Source organism: Brienomyrus brachyistius, chromosome 1 (genome assembly GCF_023856365.1).
Source record: "Brienomyrus brachyistius isolate T26 chromosome 1, BBRACH_0.4, whole genome shotgun sequence".
Classification (NCBI taxonomy): Eukaryota; Metazoa; Chordata; class Actinopteri; order Osteoglossiformes; family Mormyridae; genus Brienomyrus; species Brienomyrus brachyistius.
In genome coordinates this window covers 47,575,702-47,588,458 of record NC_064533.1, presented here as the reverse complement: position 1 = coordinate 47,588,458, position 12,757 = coordinate 47,575,702, and the positions used below count along the sequence as shown (strand labels likewise).

Sequence of the window (12,757 nt, the reverse complement as noted above, 5' to 3'; positions counted from 1 at the left end):
AGTTTAGCCTCATAGATGGCTACATGCTCAGGATTACTCCTTCAGTAAATAATTTGGACTATGGGGAAGTACGTATTGAAGATCACTGAAAAAAGTCGTTCGGCTAAATTGTGTTTTGACTTCTCATGCTGATGACGGCGTCGCATTCCGGAACCCTGTCATGTCCTCAAACTAAACTTCAGCTGCAGTTTTATTGTTATTTCATTCCTATTCTTCTCATCTGTTGGATTCAACCCATCCTTCCATTACTGTACATGCTTATCGCTTGCCTAGATTACTTTTTTAAAGCATGTTTCAATATCAAATGGTTAGTCTCTTTGCTAGTTTTGATGACGTTTTCTCATTTTGATGACGTTTTCAAGTTTTCCACTGTCTGTGTCGTGTGTGTGTGTGTGTATGTGTGTGCGTGACTGAGCGGTCCCCATAAAGATATGTTTACCTGACACGTGCATGTGTGTGTATTAGGTTTATATTACTTTGTGAAGACCAAATGTCCCCCACAGTGTAATAAACCCTGTTTTTTTTTTACGTTGTGGGGACCATTTTTTGGGTCCCCACAACGATCTGTGACTGCAATCAAAAAAGTAAACATGCCAGAAATCTCGTATTTTGTTTGGTTACTTATAATCAAGGTTAGGACAGGGTAGGGGTTAGGGTTGGGATTAGAGTTTTCCCCATAGAAATGAACGGAGAGTCCCCACAAATATATAATTACAAACCTGTCTGTCTGTCTGTGTGTGTGTGTGTGTGTGTGTGCGTGCATTAGTGAACAACGAGGCTTCATATCCAGATGCCATTTCCTCTGACTGTGTTACAGTATGTACTGTATAGCGTGCTGTTGTGCCTGGTACCTCCAGCTGAGGCAAGGGATTCCCAGTGCATGTGGTAAATCTCAAGACACATCATGCCCATGTAGACTCTGTGATACACATGCTTAATGAGCTCACCTCCTTGACCGTGATGCAGGGGAGTCTGCATGAGGATCTTGCTATGGGACAAGATGGTCAGCATAATCGTACCTAAAGGTCCCAGGACAAACAGCAGTGTGTATCCACACCTTCTCATGTATGTCAAGTGTGTGTACACACACACACACACACACACACAGTCAATATTTTATCAGCTGTTCAGGACTGAGAAAACTGTCAGGTATTAGTTTGGTGCTGGTTTATTGATTTAGAGGTAACTGTTCTTAAAGTCACTGTGACTCACTGCTTGCACACACCTAGGAATAGGGGTCCGATTCCCAGTTCTGGAATAGGCTCCAGCCCCACTGAAATCCCAGCGGTTGGAAGATGGATGGATGTTCATCAGAAGTGATTTATTTTGTCATTTAAAAATATTCAAGCTTCTCTTCCTTCCTGTCAGCCATGATTGCAAAGCAGTAGCCTTAGGATGTTTAATCTGTGTCAGTCAAACGGCGCAGCAGGTCTCTGCTGCTGTTTGAGAACATTAGAAGTATGCTTGGAACATTAGAAGTATGCTTGGAACATTAGAAGTATGCTTGGAACATTAGAAGTATGCTTGGAATATTAGAAGTATGCTTGGAACCTATTTGAAGCAACAACTCGGCCTAACCAGAACGAGAAACAATGTGTTCTAAGAAACTGCAGGGTTCTGCAGTGACTAACTGCATAAGATCACCACTGAAATTAAATCAAATGGACATTTTCCTCCCAGTTTCATTTCCAAGAGCCATGTTTGCCTAAATCATTCTCCTCCTCATGGTACTTACATAATAAATGTTATCTGAAAATATGTTTTAATTGATGCTTTTTAACAATCAAGTAACCGAGTTTAATCGAGTAATGGTGACAGCTCGAGAGTCAGTTTCGTTAAGGTGAAATAAAGGAGACTGTTAAATTCCTAATGCAAAAATCGAATGATGATGATAGATTCCAGCACTTCCCTTCTGACTAGTACAGTAGGTGAACCACACTGGACTGGCTAGATTGTCGAACTTCTATAGGGCTCATTCTTTTGTGTATAATTCTTATCCTTCCAGGAACAAATGAACTGCGGAGTCTGAAATTTGAATGGCGGTACCACCTGATCTAGAAAATAAGGGGCCTGCGATTATCTCATGGCTCAGAGAGCTGTTGGTGGTGCTCATAACCGTAGAATCAGTGTCTCCCACCTTCATAATGGACACAAGTTGTGGTAAATGGCGCGTAGCTGATCCTGATGACTGAAATCAGGCACTCGTTAGTGTTTCTCCTATCAGATCTTGAGTTTGAGTGTTTTTTTATAAGCAGGCTTTGTTCATCCTATTTTCCCCCAACAGATCGAAACAAACACTGTGCTAGGCTAATGCTATGTCTAGGTGGCAGGGCCCAATATGACAAAAACAATCACTAGATATATAGTTATGTTCAGCGGATGTCATTTGGTTTACATGGGTCCACCATAATGATGACAGCACCCTTTGATACCGGAGACAAGAATCTGATCGGTTCCCACAGCTGGTGGCTTGAGTCTTAATTTAACTTCCTGATTGTCTTTCCTGGGAAAGTGTGCAGCTTCAGTCCCCAGTCAGTTCTGCCTCAGTTAGGTGTGTGTGTGTGTTTTTAGATTACTGGGGTGGATATATTGCCTGTCTATGTTCATCTGGGTCCCCAGTAATCAAGTGTGTCAGTCATAAATGGGAACCACATGGTTACAGTGGGCTAACATCACTCTCTGCCTGACCTTTAAGTGCAGCTACAGGCTGTGACAGAGCAGAAGGGTCCCTCGAGAAGGACGATCCGCTTGTCTTGTTTTATTAACTCATCCGCAGTTTCATCCTATTCGTGGGCATCTGCTTTACAAACAGGGTGACAGTCATGCGATCCTTTTCACAGGCGAAAAACAGATTATTCTTTAATGCTTTCTGGCCTGTGTACCTGATACCGGCGGACTGTGCTGGAACACAGGTCATATCAATCAAGCTGAAGCCTTGGCGCGGTTAGACACGACAGCTGGAGATGAGTCTCATTTGAATTGCACATCGAGCCAAATAAATGTACATATCGTATAGGCTTGGCCAGAGCTCAATTAATTATAAAGCACAGATGCGTTCGCTATGTAATGCAACCTGGATGGAATCATCTGGAACCGTCGCTGCATGTGATTCTGTCCAGAAGCCTGAAACACCTTAGGTGAGACTGTTATTAAGTTGCCCACTTGTGGCTCAGCAGGTTTGGATGCTATGACTGTTAAAAGAATGTTGTTGTTTTAAACCCCCAGGTCAGACTGTCTGACTCTGCTTTCTCCTATAAAAAAAGGAAATGTCTGTCCCCTTTTGCTGAATATAGCAACGTGGTTGATTTTTGTTGATCATTTTTCTTGACATATTCATATTTTTCCAGCACTGACCTTTTGTGTCTGACATTCAAGGGCGTAGGAACCGTGGGGGACAGGAGAGGATATGTAAGCCCTTGTGGGGCTTAATTTGGCTTTAATTTGGCTTCTTTCATCCTTCCCAATAAATAGATCATTGTATTCAAATTATTAAGTTACCATCCTGATATCAAACGGCCTCCTAGGCTGTTGCACGCAGAAATATGGACAAACTGCATTTTCTTCATCACATGTAGAGATTTTTAGAGACCACTAACACCGGCAGAGACTTGTGTTGCATTTCTCCTGTTCCCCATATGTAGCTGTAGCTGCGCTAATACTCTGCCAACATGCCAGTGATTTTAGTCTCTAGTTTGGTTCATTCGTTTGTGTCTTGTTGTCATACTCCATATTTCCTGGGTCCCCTACATACATCATCAATACTAGCCGCCCGCCCCCACCGCCCACCCCCACCACTACTACAAGATTAATCAGAGCAGAGCTCCGTTTTAATCGATTCCGTGGCTGATGGCAAGCGAGGTCTGACGGACAGCTGGTCATCTCTCAGTGTTCCTTTACAGACGAGCGATCAGACTGAGCATGTGCGCCAGATCAGGACAGGTTGAACATGCCAACACATACAGGCCTGCGCTTTACGGGCGAATGGGCCGAAAAAACACAACCTGAAATGGTGCCTCTGGCACCGACAGGAAGGAGCTGCCCCATGTGTGTTTGATGGATTGTCAGATCGTATCACGCACATCGCAACGCTAGACTGCCAAGCTCGTTAGCGGGTGGCGGTTCATGGAATGGTGATCCTCCCAGGCTGGAGTAGGGGAGAGGACCGAGCGACATGGAGAAAGATGGGGGCGGGGGGCAAAGAGCCAACTGAGGGGTCACGAATGGCAGCTTGTGATGGGGAAGGATAAAAGTAAGAATATAACACAAAAGAGATGCAGCAGAGGGGAAAATATATAACACACATGTACGTGTGCAGGCATGGAGAGCATGAAACACTGAAAGACACAATGTCACTGGTCATCAGTTTGACACTGTCCGTATGTATCGGTCTGTGTCTGACATCATATATCGTCTGCGTCTGTCAGTCTGTGTTGGTCTGTATCTGTAAGTATATATCAGTCTTTCAGTGTCTGTCAGTCTGTGTCTGTTAGTCAGTGTCAGACAGTGTTTATCAGTATGTTTTGGTCTGTATCTGTCAGGGTATATCGTCTGTGTCTGTCAGTGTGTGTCCGTCTGTGTCTATCAGTCTGTGTTGATCTATGTCTGTCAGTCTGCTTCAATCTGTGTCTGTCAGTGTATATCGTCTGCATCTGTCAGTCTGTGACTGTCAGTGTCTGTCGGTCAGTGTCTGTCAGTGTGTTCTGGTCTGTGTCTGTCTGGCTTTGTCGGTGTGTATCGGTCTGTGTCTTTCAGTCTTTGTGTACTGAACTGCATTCATGTGGCTCCATTGATTTGTTATGCGTTTCCTGGCTTAATTGATGTCATGAATAAAACATGAAGGGATGCATGGAGGAGTTATTAAAATGATTTAATTAGACCTGTCCGTCCCTCCCCCCGTTAGCAATACAGATTACTTCCGGGGAGGTTGGGAGTAAATTAGAGACAGCAGAGCAGGTTAGTGGAGCTATGTACAGAGGAAAGTGCAAGACTATGCAGAAGTGAAATCCTACCTGTTTTAGTGGCGGATTTAGATTATTAGAGAAATAGGACAGGAGCACAATCAAACAGCCGACACGTGTGAAGTACAAAAGGAAAAGGTCAGGGAGATGCACAGGAGTGCAGTGCCTTGCCCTCTGCCTGACCCCTGACCCCTGACCTCTGACCCTCTGCTCCTAGGTGATCCAGAAGCTGCAGATGTTGCGGGACGAGCACGCCGCCCTGCAGGAGCTGCTGGCATGGCGCCGGAAGCTGTGTGAGGAGCGTCGCTTCCTCCGCGGGGCGGGGTCACTGTCCGACCTCGCCGCGACCTCGGCCACGCCCCCACCTCGCGTCAGCGCCCCCTCTCCGGTGAAGAAAGCTTTTCCATAGCCATCCTGTCGGATTCTGGCACTGTGCTCTTCGCATTTCATCCCTTCCCTGTCCTCCCAGCAGAAATCGACTTCTCGGGGGTAGTGGGACAGGTCCAGTGCAGCAGGACGCATCCCTATTGCCCCTAGAGGCAGATGGTTGATTTCTCTGGGGCAACAGCGATATATGGTGGGTAGACTGGGGAATTCCAGTCCTGCAGACACTCTCGTTTCCCTGTGACTCACTGGGGGGGCGCCATCCGGCAAAACCCGAACCCCACTGGTGCTGGTCGCTCTCGCGTGACAAATCGGGGACTAACGTCTCCGCGGTTTACATTCAGACCACTGTGCTGACCTCGGCGCGCTGGCTTGTCGTTGACTTTTCAGGTGAAACGATCCTCCTCGTTTTTCCAGGTGCTTTCTCTAATCCTGAAGCGTGAGTCGGGTATTCAGGGAAATCCACAGACACAGATCCGTTACGCACTAGTGACCGCATTTCAGCGTCAGCCAAATCTTAGTGACCAGCTTTAATGAGTTTGTTAGCATCAGGCAGACTAGTCACCAGACCGGTGTCCATGGTAATCTGTACTGACGCATCATACCTTACCCGTATCTGAAGTGAGGACAACCTGCCCCCACCCCCGATTCTTTCATGCCCTAAGCAAGCCAATTATCATCCTTCACAAGTGTCCAACAGTAACTGGATGTTAGGGACATCCCACGCAAACAGAACACGGAGACTTGAAGAGAAAATGGCACAAATACACACACACACACACACACACACACAAGGCTGCTGCTCTCAGTTTCACACTCACTCTGCGCTTCTGCAGATGTGAGATGAGCAAATGTACAAATCAAACCCTGTGGCCAAATCAAAATTCTGTCCATGAGGGTGAGAAGGGCTGAAAGCCTGCAGCTCACACAAATAAAGAAGGGGCCATGTTTATGTGGGTGCCATGGCTACCTAGTGAATGGCGATTAATATGGGATGGCATACTGGGTGTTGACCGTAGAGGTTTGGGTGAAATAGCACTGAACTGAACAGTATGAAAACACAGCCAGCACCCTGACACCGAGTGCAGGGCCTTGGTGCGGTGGTCTCTTGCTAACGATGGGAATTCCTTTAAATGGTTTTCCTCGATCCGATTTTAGTGCTAGACTCAAGGTTTCACTACGGCTATCGGTGGATAGAGAGAAGTGGAGATATGGAAACGAACAGTGCAGCCGCGCAATGCTTTTACGAAGCACCTCGCTCACCTGCGATGTAAGACAAGTGCGATCCCCATGTTTGCTTACTAATGCAGAGCGGACTGCAGATACAAACACAGATTCTGCTGTGTGTAACTGGACTGCTGGCCCAGGGTAATGGAAGGACGGTCGGTTGACATCCCGTACACTGAACTAGGATCAGCCCGGTTTGATTATGAAGATTAAGACTCGGGAAGGATAATGTGACATCGTCGGGTAAAGGCAGAGGACACAGCACAAGTTCAAGGCCGCCCCTCCTGTGGTATTGTGGCTTTTTAAATATATTTATCATTTCGCTGAAAACCGAAAAAAAAAAAATAGATGACCTTGCTAAAATATAGCTTTCTCTCTGCAGCTTTTTAAATGCATGAGCTTCAATGACGAGCTTTCCCAGACCCTTGTAAGATCATCCACGTTGAGTTTTTCATAAGTGTAACGAACACCGCTGCCCCCTGTTGGAGAAGCTGTGCCATGGGCCGGACTGGCCCCAGGAATAGTATTCATGGTGCCCTCCCCTCTCTCAAGCTGATGTCTCCTGGGCAACGTATTTATTTTCGCCATGGCGGTGATGGTGGGTGCGTCTTCACCGTGGTGACCCCGTGCTCGTCACTGCACAGTGTGTTTGGTTCATCTTTTTACTATTTTGTAAATCTGACCTTTAAATTCCATATAATATAACTGTGTTTGTGAGAGAAGGAATGTCTCATTATGTACCTCGTTCCCAGAATTTTATAGAGACCTGTACAGCAATAAAGCACAACTCTGTCACAAAGCCTGTGCCGTTTGTGTGTGTACGTCTCTGTCGACTGGAATCAGAATACTGAGAGTGCCGTAGCACTCCTCTGCAGCACCTCTCACTCACACCGCTGATCCTGGACCAGCGAGTGGAGCATGTGGTAGAGAAGGTTGCCCCTGACACCTGCTCAGGGCATTGAAGCCTGTGGCCTCTGATAAAATACTAAATACTGTGATGTAATGGTGTTCTTTTCCTGGAGGCCTCGCAGTGTGTAGTCTCACTTAGTGAATTTAGTCTAGTAAACTATCAAACATTCGTAGGAAAAGACCGTATCCCACCTGGCCAGGAATAAAATAAAGTCCATCTGGGATGCTTTAGTGACGTGCAGCTGTATACCCACACAAACTCATATCTGCAGCTGAAGAGCAAGAAGTATCGTCTTCCTTTTCGCCCTGAGGACCTGCCTCACTGCCTGTGTGTTCGCCGGATTTTTTTTTTATGGGAAAACTCTATTCTATAAATGTCCGTGACTGCAATGAAAAAACTAAAAATGCAAAAGCTCTTGTATTTTGCTTGGTTACTTATGGTTACGGTTAGGGCTGGGTGGGAGTTAAAGTTGACATAGTTAGCGTTAGCATTTTCCCCATAGAAATGAATGAGCGGTCCCCACAAATGATTACACGACTGTGTGTGTGTGTGTGTGTGGGTAAGACTACACAGCTGGCTGTATTGCTGATGGTCTTTTCTGTCTCCTCAGCTTTATCAGGGCAGGTCAGGGGTTGCCACTCTGCAGCTGTAAACATCTTGCTGCTCCGTTTAAAAGGCGCTTACATAACGGCTGTGTTGAGAGTACACAGTGCCCCTGCCCCGGGTGCAGCTGTCCTTTGCGATTCGCCCACATGCTCCACACAGAACACGTAGCATCCTGTGCATGTGACCTTTGACCTCAGCTGCACTGGCTTGACGTGATTTGGGGAGGGGGTGGGGTTGTGTGTTGGCTCTGGCTGTAAAGCACAGGATGGGGGGGGGGGGGGGCTCCAGCCCCCTCTGTTTTTTAAATCTATTTGCTTTTAAACATTTTGGGATGAGTTTTAAAATTGGATATTATTTCATTACAAATCTATTAAAAGATAATCTTCATATAGATCTCCGAAGACAGCAGGTTTCCATGGAAACCTTTCCCAGATTCCCAGGCCTGTTCTAATGGGGAAAATACTGTGTCATTCTTCCAAATTAATGGAAGTATATAGATTTTTGATAACTATGGACAGGGCAGGTACTAACCAGATAATAGCAGGTGTGTGTGTGAGAATAGCAGAGTGGTCATGTGACATGTCACAAACACAGATGATCTCCGTCTAGGAGAAATGGGATGATTCAGATAGGTCCCCATGATGGGTGTAGACTTATGGAAACAGGTCTGTCGAATGTTTTCAAACCCAGAGAGTTCCAGTGTGATTAAGGCTGATTTCCAGATGTCACATGGCAATGGGACTTGACGTCCACATATGAGTTAGACATGTGCACACCGGCCGTATGCAGGGTACAAACCCTGTAATTCTCAGTATACACACAACAAACAAGAATGTAGATCCAATATAAGGACTACAGGGAGGTGCTTCACTTAGTTCTCTATTCCATAAACTCTTACGTAACACAACATTCAGGACACCTGGTAGCAAAAAAACACATAAACCAAAAATACATTCTAAAGAACACAAATAAATAAAAAAAACTAGGTATGAATTTACAGCTGTCTGTTCTTTTTGCATTATCACTTCTACACACTCCATATGGGCATTTTTTTGCATATTTCCAGATTTTAAGTAAGTAGAGAGCTACCTGTGTAACATTACTCAGTATTATTCAACAGTAATACTACTCAGTATTTATTCATTCATTCATTTTTCATACCCACCTGTCCTATACAGGGTCGCGGTGACCTGGAATCTATTCCTGGAAAAAGCAGGTGCAAAGCAGGGAATAACCCAGGACAGGGCGCCAACCCATCGCAGGTATATTACTGAGTACTGTATATGAAAATTTGTATTTAACAAGCAATATATGTAAAGGTATCTGAGCGTGCTTCAGGGACCAGAGATTGAAAGCACACAGCTGGTCATTGATACAGTTAATCTCATTCCCTGGAAGTGTCTGAAAGCCGCGTCCAGGACCCGGCAGAGAGGGGGTATTTCATGCAAACGAACGTCAAAAGGCCAGCGTTTGCCTGCCATCGCGTGCCATGCTTTGCATATGCAAATCGGCTGATTATGTCCCTATCAGTCAGAGTGCCAGGAGTCCAGGCTGAACAGCACTTCCCGGGGTCCTACACCGTGGGTGTTTTATCATGTCTGTGCAGGCACACTCCAGCTAACTATAGGAAGAGATTACCTTTCCAAGGGGCTTCCCCCACCTTTCTGAACATGCTTTTGGACCTTCTAACACATCTAGTGTGACTCCTCAGCACTGTCCTCTTCTGACAGATGGACAGTCAGCTCCTTTACCCCCAATGCCACAGTGTGAAATTTGTTTACCAATATGAATTCGGAGAATTGGTCCGGATTCAGGAGTCCCTGATTTAGAAACATCTGTGACCACTCTCTGGGGACCAACACTGCTCACACATTGAGCAACAGAGCCCAGCTGGACCCAAAGTGGGCAGCAGTGGAAAGCCAGGGTCTCCAAACAGTCCTAACAACAGCATGACCAGCCCCGGAGTGTCGCCTACTTATAAAAGAATCAATATTCATTGATGCACCCATATTTTCATAGTTTTCTATAGAAACTAATTACACACCTAATTGCACCTCATTGTAGAAGACACATCACCAGAAAGAGCTTGCGGTTTGGTCAGTAACAGCCGTCGTAGTGCAAGGCACAGAAAATTAGTCATGAGTTACAGTTACTAGTCACTTCATTCAAAAGTATTTAAATTATTTACCAAGTACTGCATTTAAAAGTAATTATCATATTGCCAGTATTTTAAATAATAAACGTATAACTTTTATTCAAATTATTTGGTTTATTGTTTGTTTTAAACAGTAAACAGGGTACATGGAACAAATCTACCCTATGCTATGTAAATATACATAGCATAACCCTTTTTACATTACTTTTTACATTACTCGTTACCGGGAAAAGTAGCGGAATTATAGTAATGTGTTACTTTGTTACTTTGTAACATGTTACTAGCAACACTGGCAATAGCTGCGCCAGTGTCTCTATGTAGATATCGGGAAGGGCAGTTCTGCCCATCGCAAATCTTTACTATACATCGTCTCCTTGGCAGTGTAACCAAGACAGTCTTATTCAGAGGAACTGTGTTGAACAAGGCGCAGCAATTGAGGGCGTCCGTGAGTCCATGCACTGCGGGAAGGCAAGAGAGCTCCTGAATCATTCATGCATTTCGCACTGGTGTTCTCCACAGACTTCTTGTTGGACTCACTTACATTGCGACAATGTGCTGGCATTACTTTTTTGGAAGATATTTCAGTTGTATGACACGCCTCCAGCGGGGGCCATTGAGGGATGGGGTCCTCAGAGAAGATGCAGTGAGATTTGTAAGATGGTGGTGGGGGGAGGGTGCCGGGGGGACGTTCACAGGGGAAATCAAGGGAAACACAGAGACAGCAGCGGCTGTGTCTGTCCAGGTCCCTCCAAATGAGATCATTAAATCACCCTGTTATCCTAGTTGTGTAACGTGAGATAACTTATTTATAGAGGATCCGGGTGAGGGTGTTGTACATAGTCAGGGGTTCGTGTTAATGATGACGTTCTGCACAGAGGTGCCTGCATCTGCAGCACCGTGAACGAGAGGGACCTTCTCAGGGATAAGGTTTGCCACAGGTTTGGGAAAAGAGGAGCAGTCTAGAGGAGATGAGTCAAAAGTTCTTCCTCCATCTCAGTCATCCGTCCTGCAGGTAATGGGGAAAGCGTTGGGCAGAGAGGATTAACACAGACCCACAGGCCTGCTATAGTAGGCTCCCTTTATTCAGGATACAAGCTAACCATTCATCTGAGAAGCCCTTCTGAAGTTTACCCAGAGGGGCCTTTTCCTCAATATCTCTAATGCTTGTGGTTGATGGAGAAGAGACTGGGTCTTGGGGGTTGGCTTTTCTTGTGTTTACGGAGTCCCTCAGGATGTTTTGATATGTGTGTATTTTTGAGGAGATATGTGCACATTAAGTGTGTTTATTCTGCGGTTTTCACTGATCCAGCCTGCAGCCACAGTCCTCCAAATAGCCCATAAGCATCCCACAATGCCCCTGTGTCAGGGCTTTGGGCCGCATGGCATCCTTCTGGTGAGCAGATGCTTCTCCATGGCCAGGGCTCAGTCATCTGCCACATGTTGGGTTCCAGAACCACTGAGAAATGTTTCACTATGGATACCACAGCACTTCGGAGCTTTTTCCAATACGGAGCAGGGATGGGAGGATGGGGTCATATGAGACCCCAGCACTTCAGAGCTTTGTCCAATACGGAGCAGGGATGGGAGTATGGGGTCATATGAGACCCCAGCACTTCAGAGCTTTGTCCAATACGGACCAGGGATGGGAGTATGGGGTCATATGAGACCCCAGCACTTCAGAGCTTTGTCCAATACGGAGCAGGGATGGGAGTATGGGGTCATATGAGACCCCAGCACTTCAGAGCTTTGTCCAATACGGACCAGGGATGGGAGTATGGGGTCATATGAGACCCCAGCACTTCAGAGCTTTGTCCAATACGGAGCAGGGATGGGAGTATGGGGTCATATGAGACCCCAGCACTTCAGAGCTTTGTCCAATACGGACCAGGGATGGGAGGATGGGGTCATATGAGACCCCAGCACTTCAGAGCTTTGTCCAATACGGACCAGGGATGGGAGTATGGGGTCATATGAGACCCCAGCACTTCAGAGCTTTGTCCAATACGGACCAGGGATGGGAGGATGGGGTCATTGGACAGTGAGACTTGGCGGGACAGCATGTGAAGTGTGCCTCCATGTATCAAGTCATTCTTAAAGGAGTAGCTTTATCTTCCCCACATCAGAAATGGTCTCGAAGGAGCATCGGCTGAATGAGTCACTAAGCCTCTATGGACTTATTTTGGGCTTTAGTCGGCGCTGCTGTTAAGTAAACTGGTGTTTTGAGCAGGTAATCTGAAGATGCAGCAGGACATCACCTAATCTCAGAAGCTGCTTCTTTGTGTCACTGTCATACTACATCTAGAGCAGCCAATAGAAACATCAGGCTGTCCTGAACACATACTGACACATTGCTGTTATTTGTGAGGTTTTGCCCCGACGTCACACTAGGGCTGTTGCAATTCTGTATCCATGAAATCTAACACCAGCGAGTTAAACACATCAGTTATAGGAAATAACTTACTAGCAGAGCCCACAATGTAGGATACACCCACCCAGCAATGTTTTACCTGAAACGCG

At 46.0% G+C, this 12,757-nt stretch overlaps 1 protein-coding gene across 2 annotated transcripts in view; it reads left to right on the top strand.

Moving 5' to 3' along the window:
• myo16 (myosin XVI) overlaps nt 1-7,368 on the top strand; it is an 83,928-nt gene extending 76,560 nt beyond the window's left edge. The window contains exon 36 of one of the 2 annotated variants that reach the window (XR_007398871.1): nt 5,176-5,306. Coding sequence is in view for 1 of the 2 variants with exons in the window: in XM_049019833.1 (XP_048875790.1) it covers nt 5,176-5,367 (192 nt within the window). In the remaining variant the exon portion in view is untranslated. Of the gene's footprint in view, nt 1-5,175 lie in introns of both variants that reach the window. The other variant, XM_049019833.1, reaches the window with a different exon arrangement.
• Nucleotides 7,369-12,757: the final 5,389 nt, after the last annotated feature.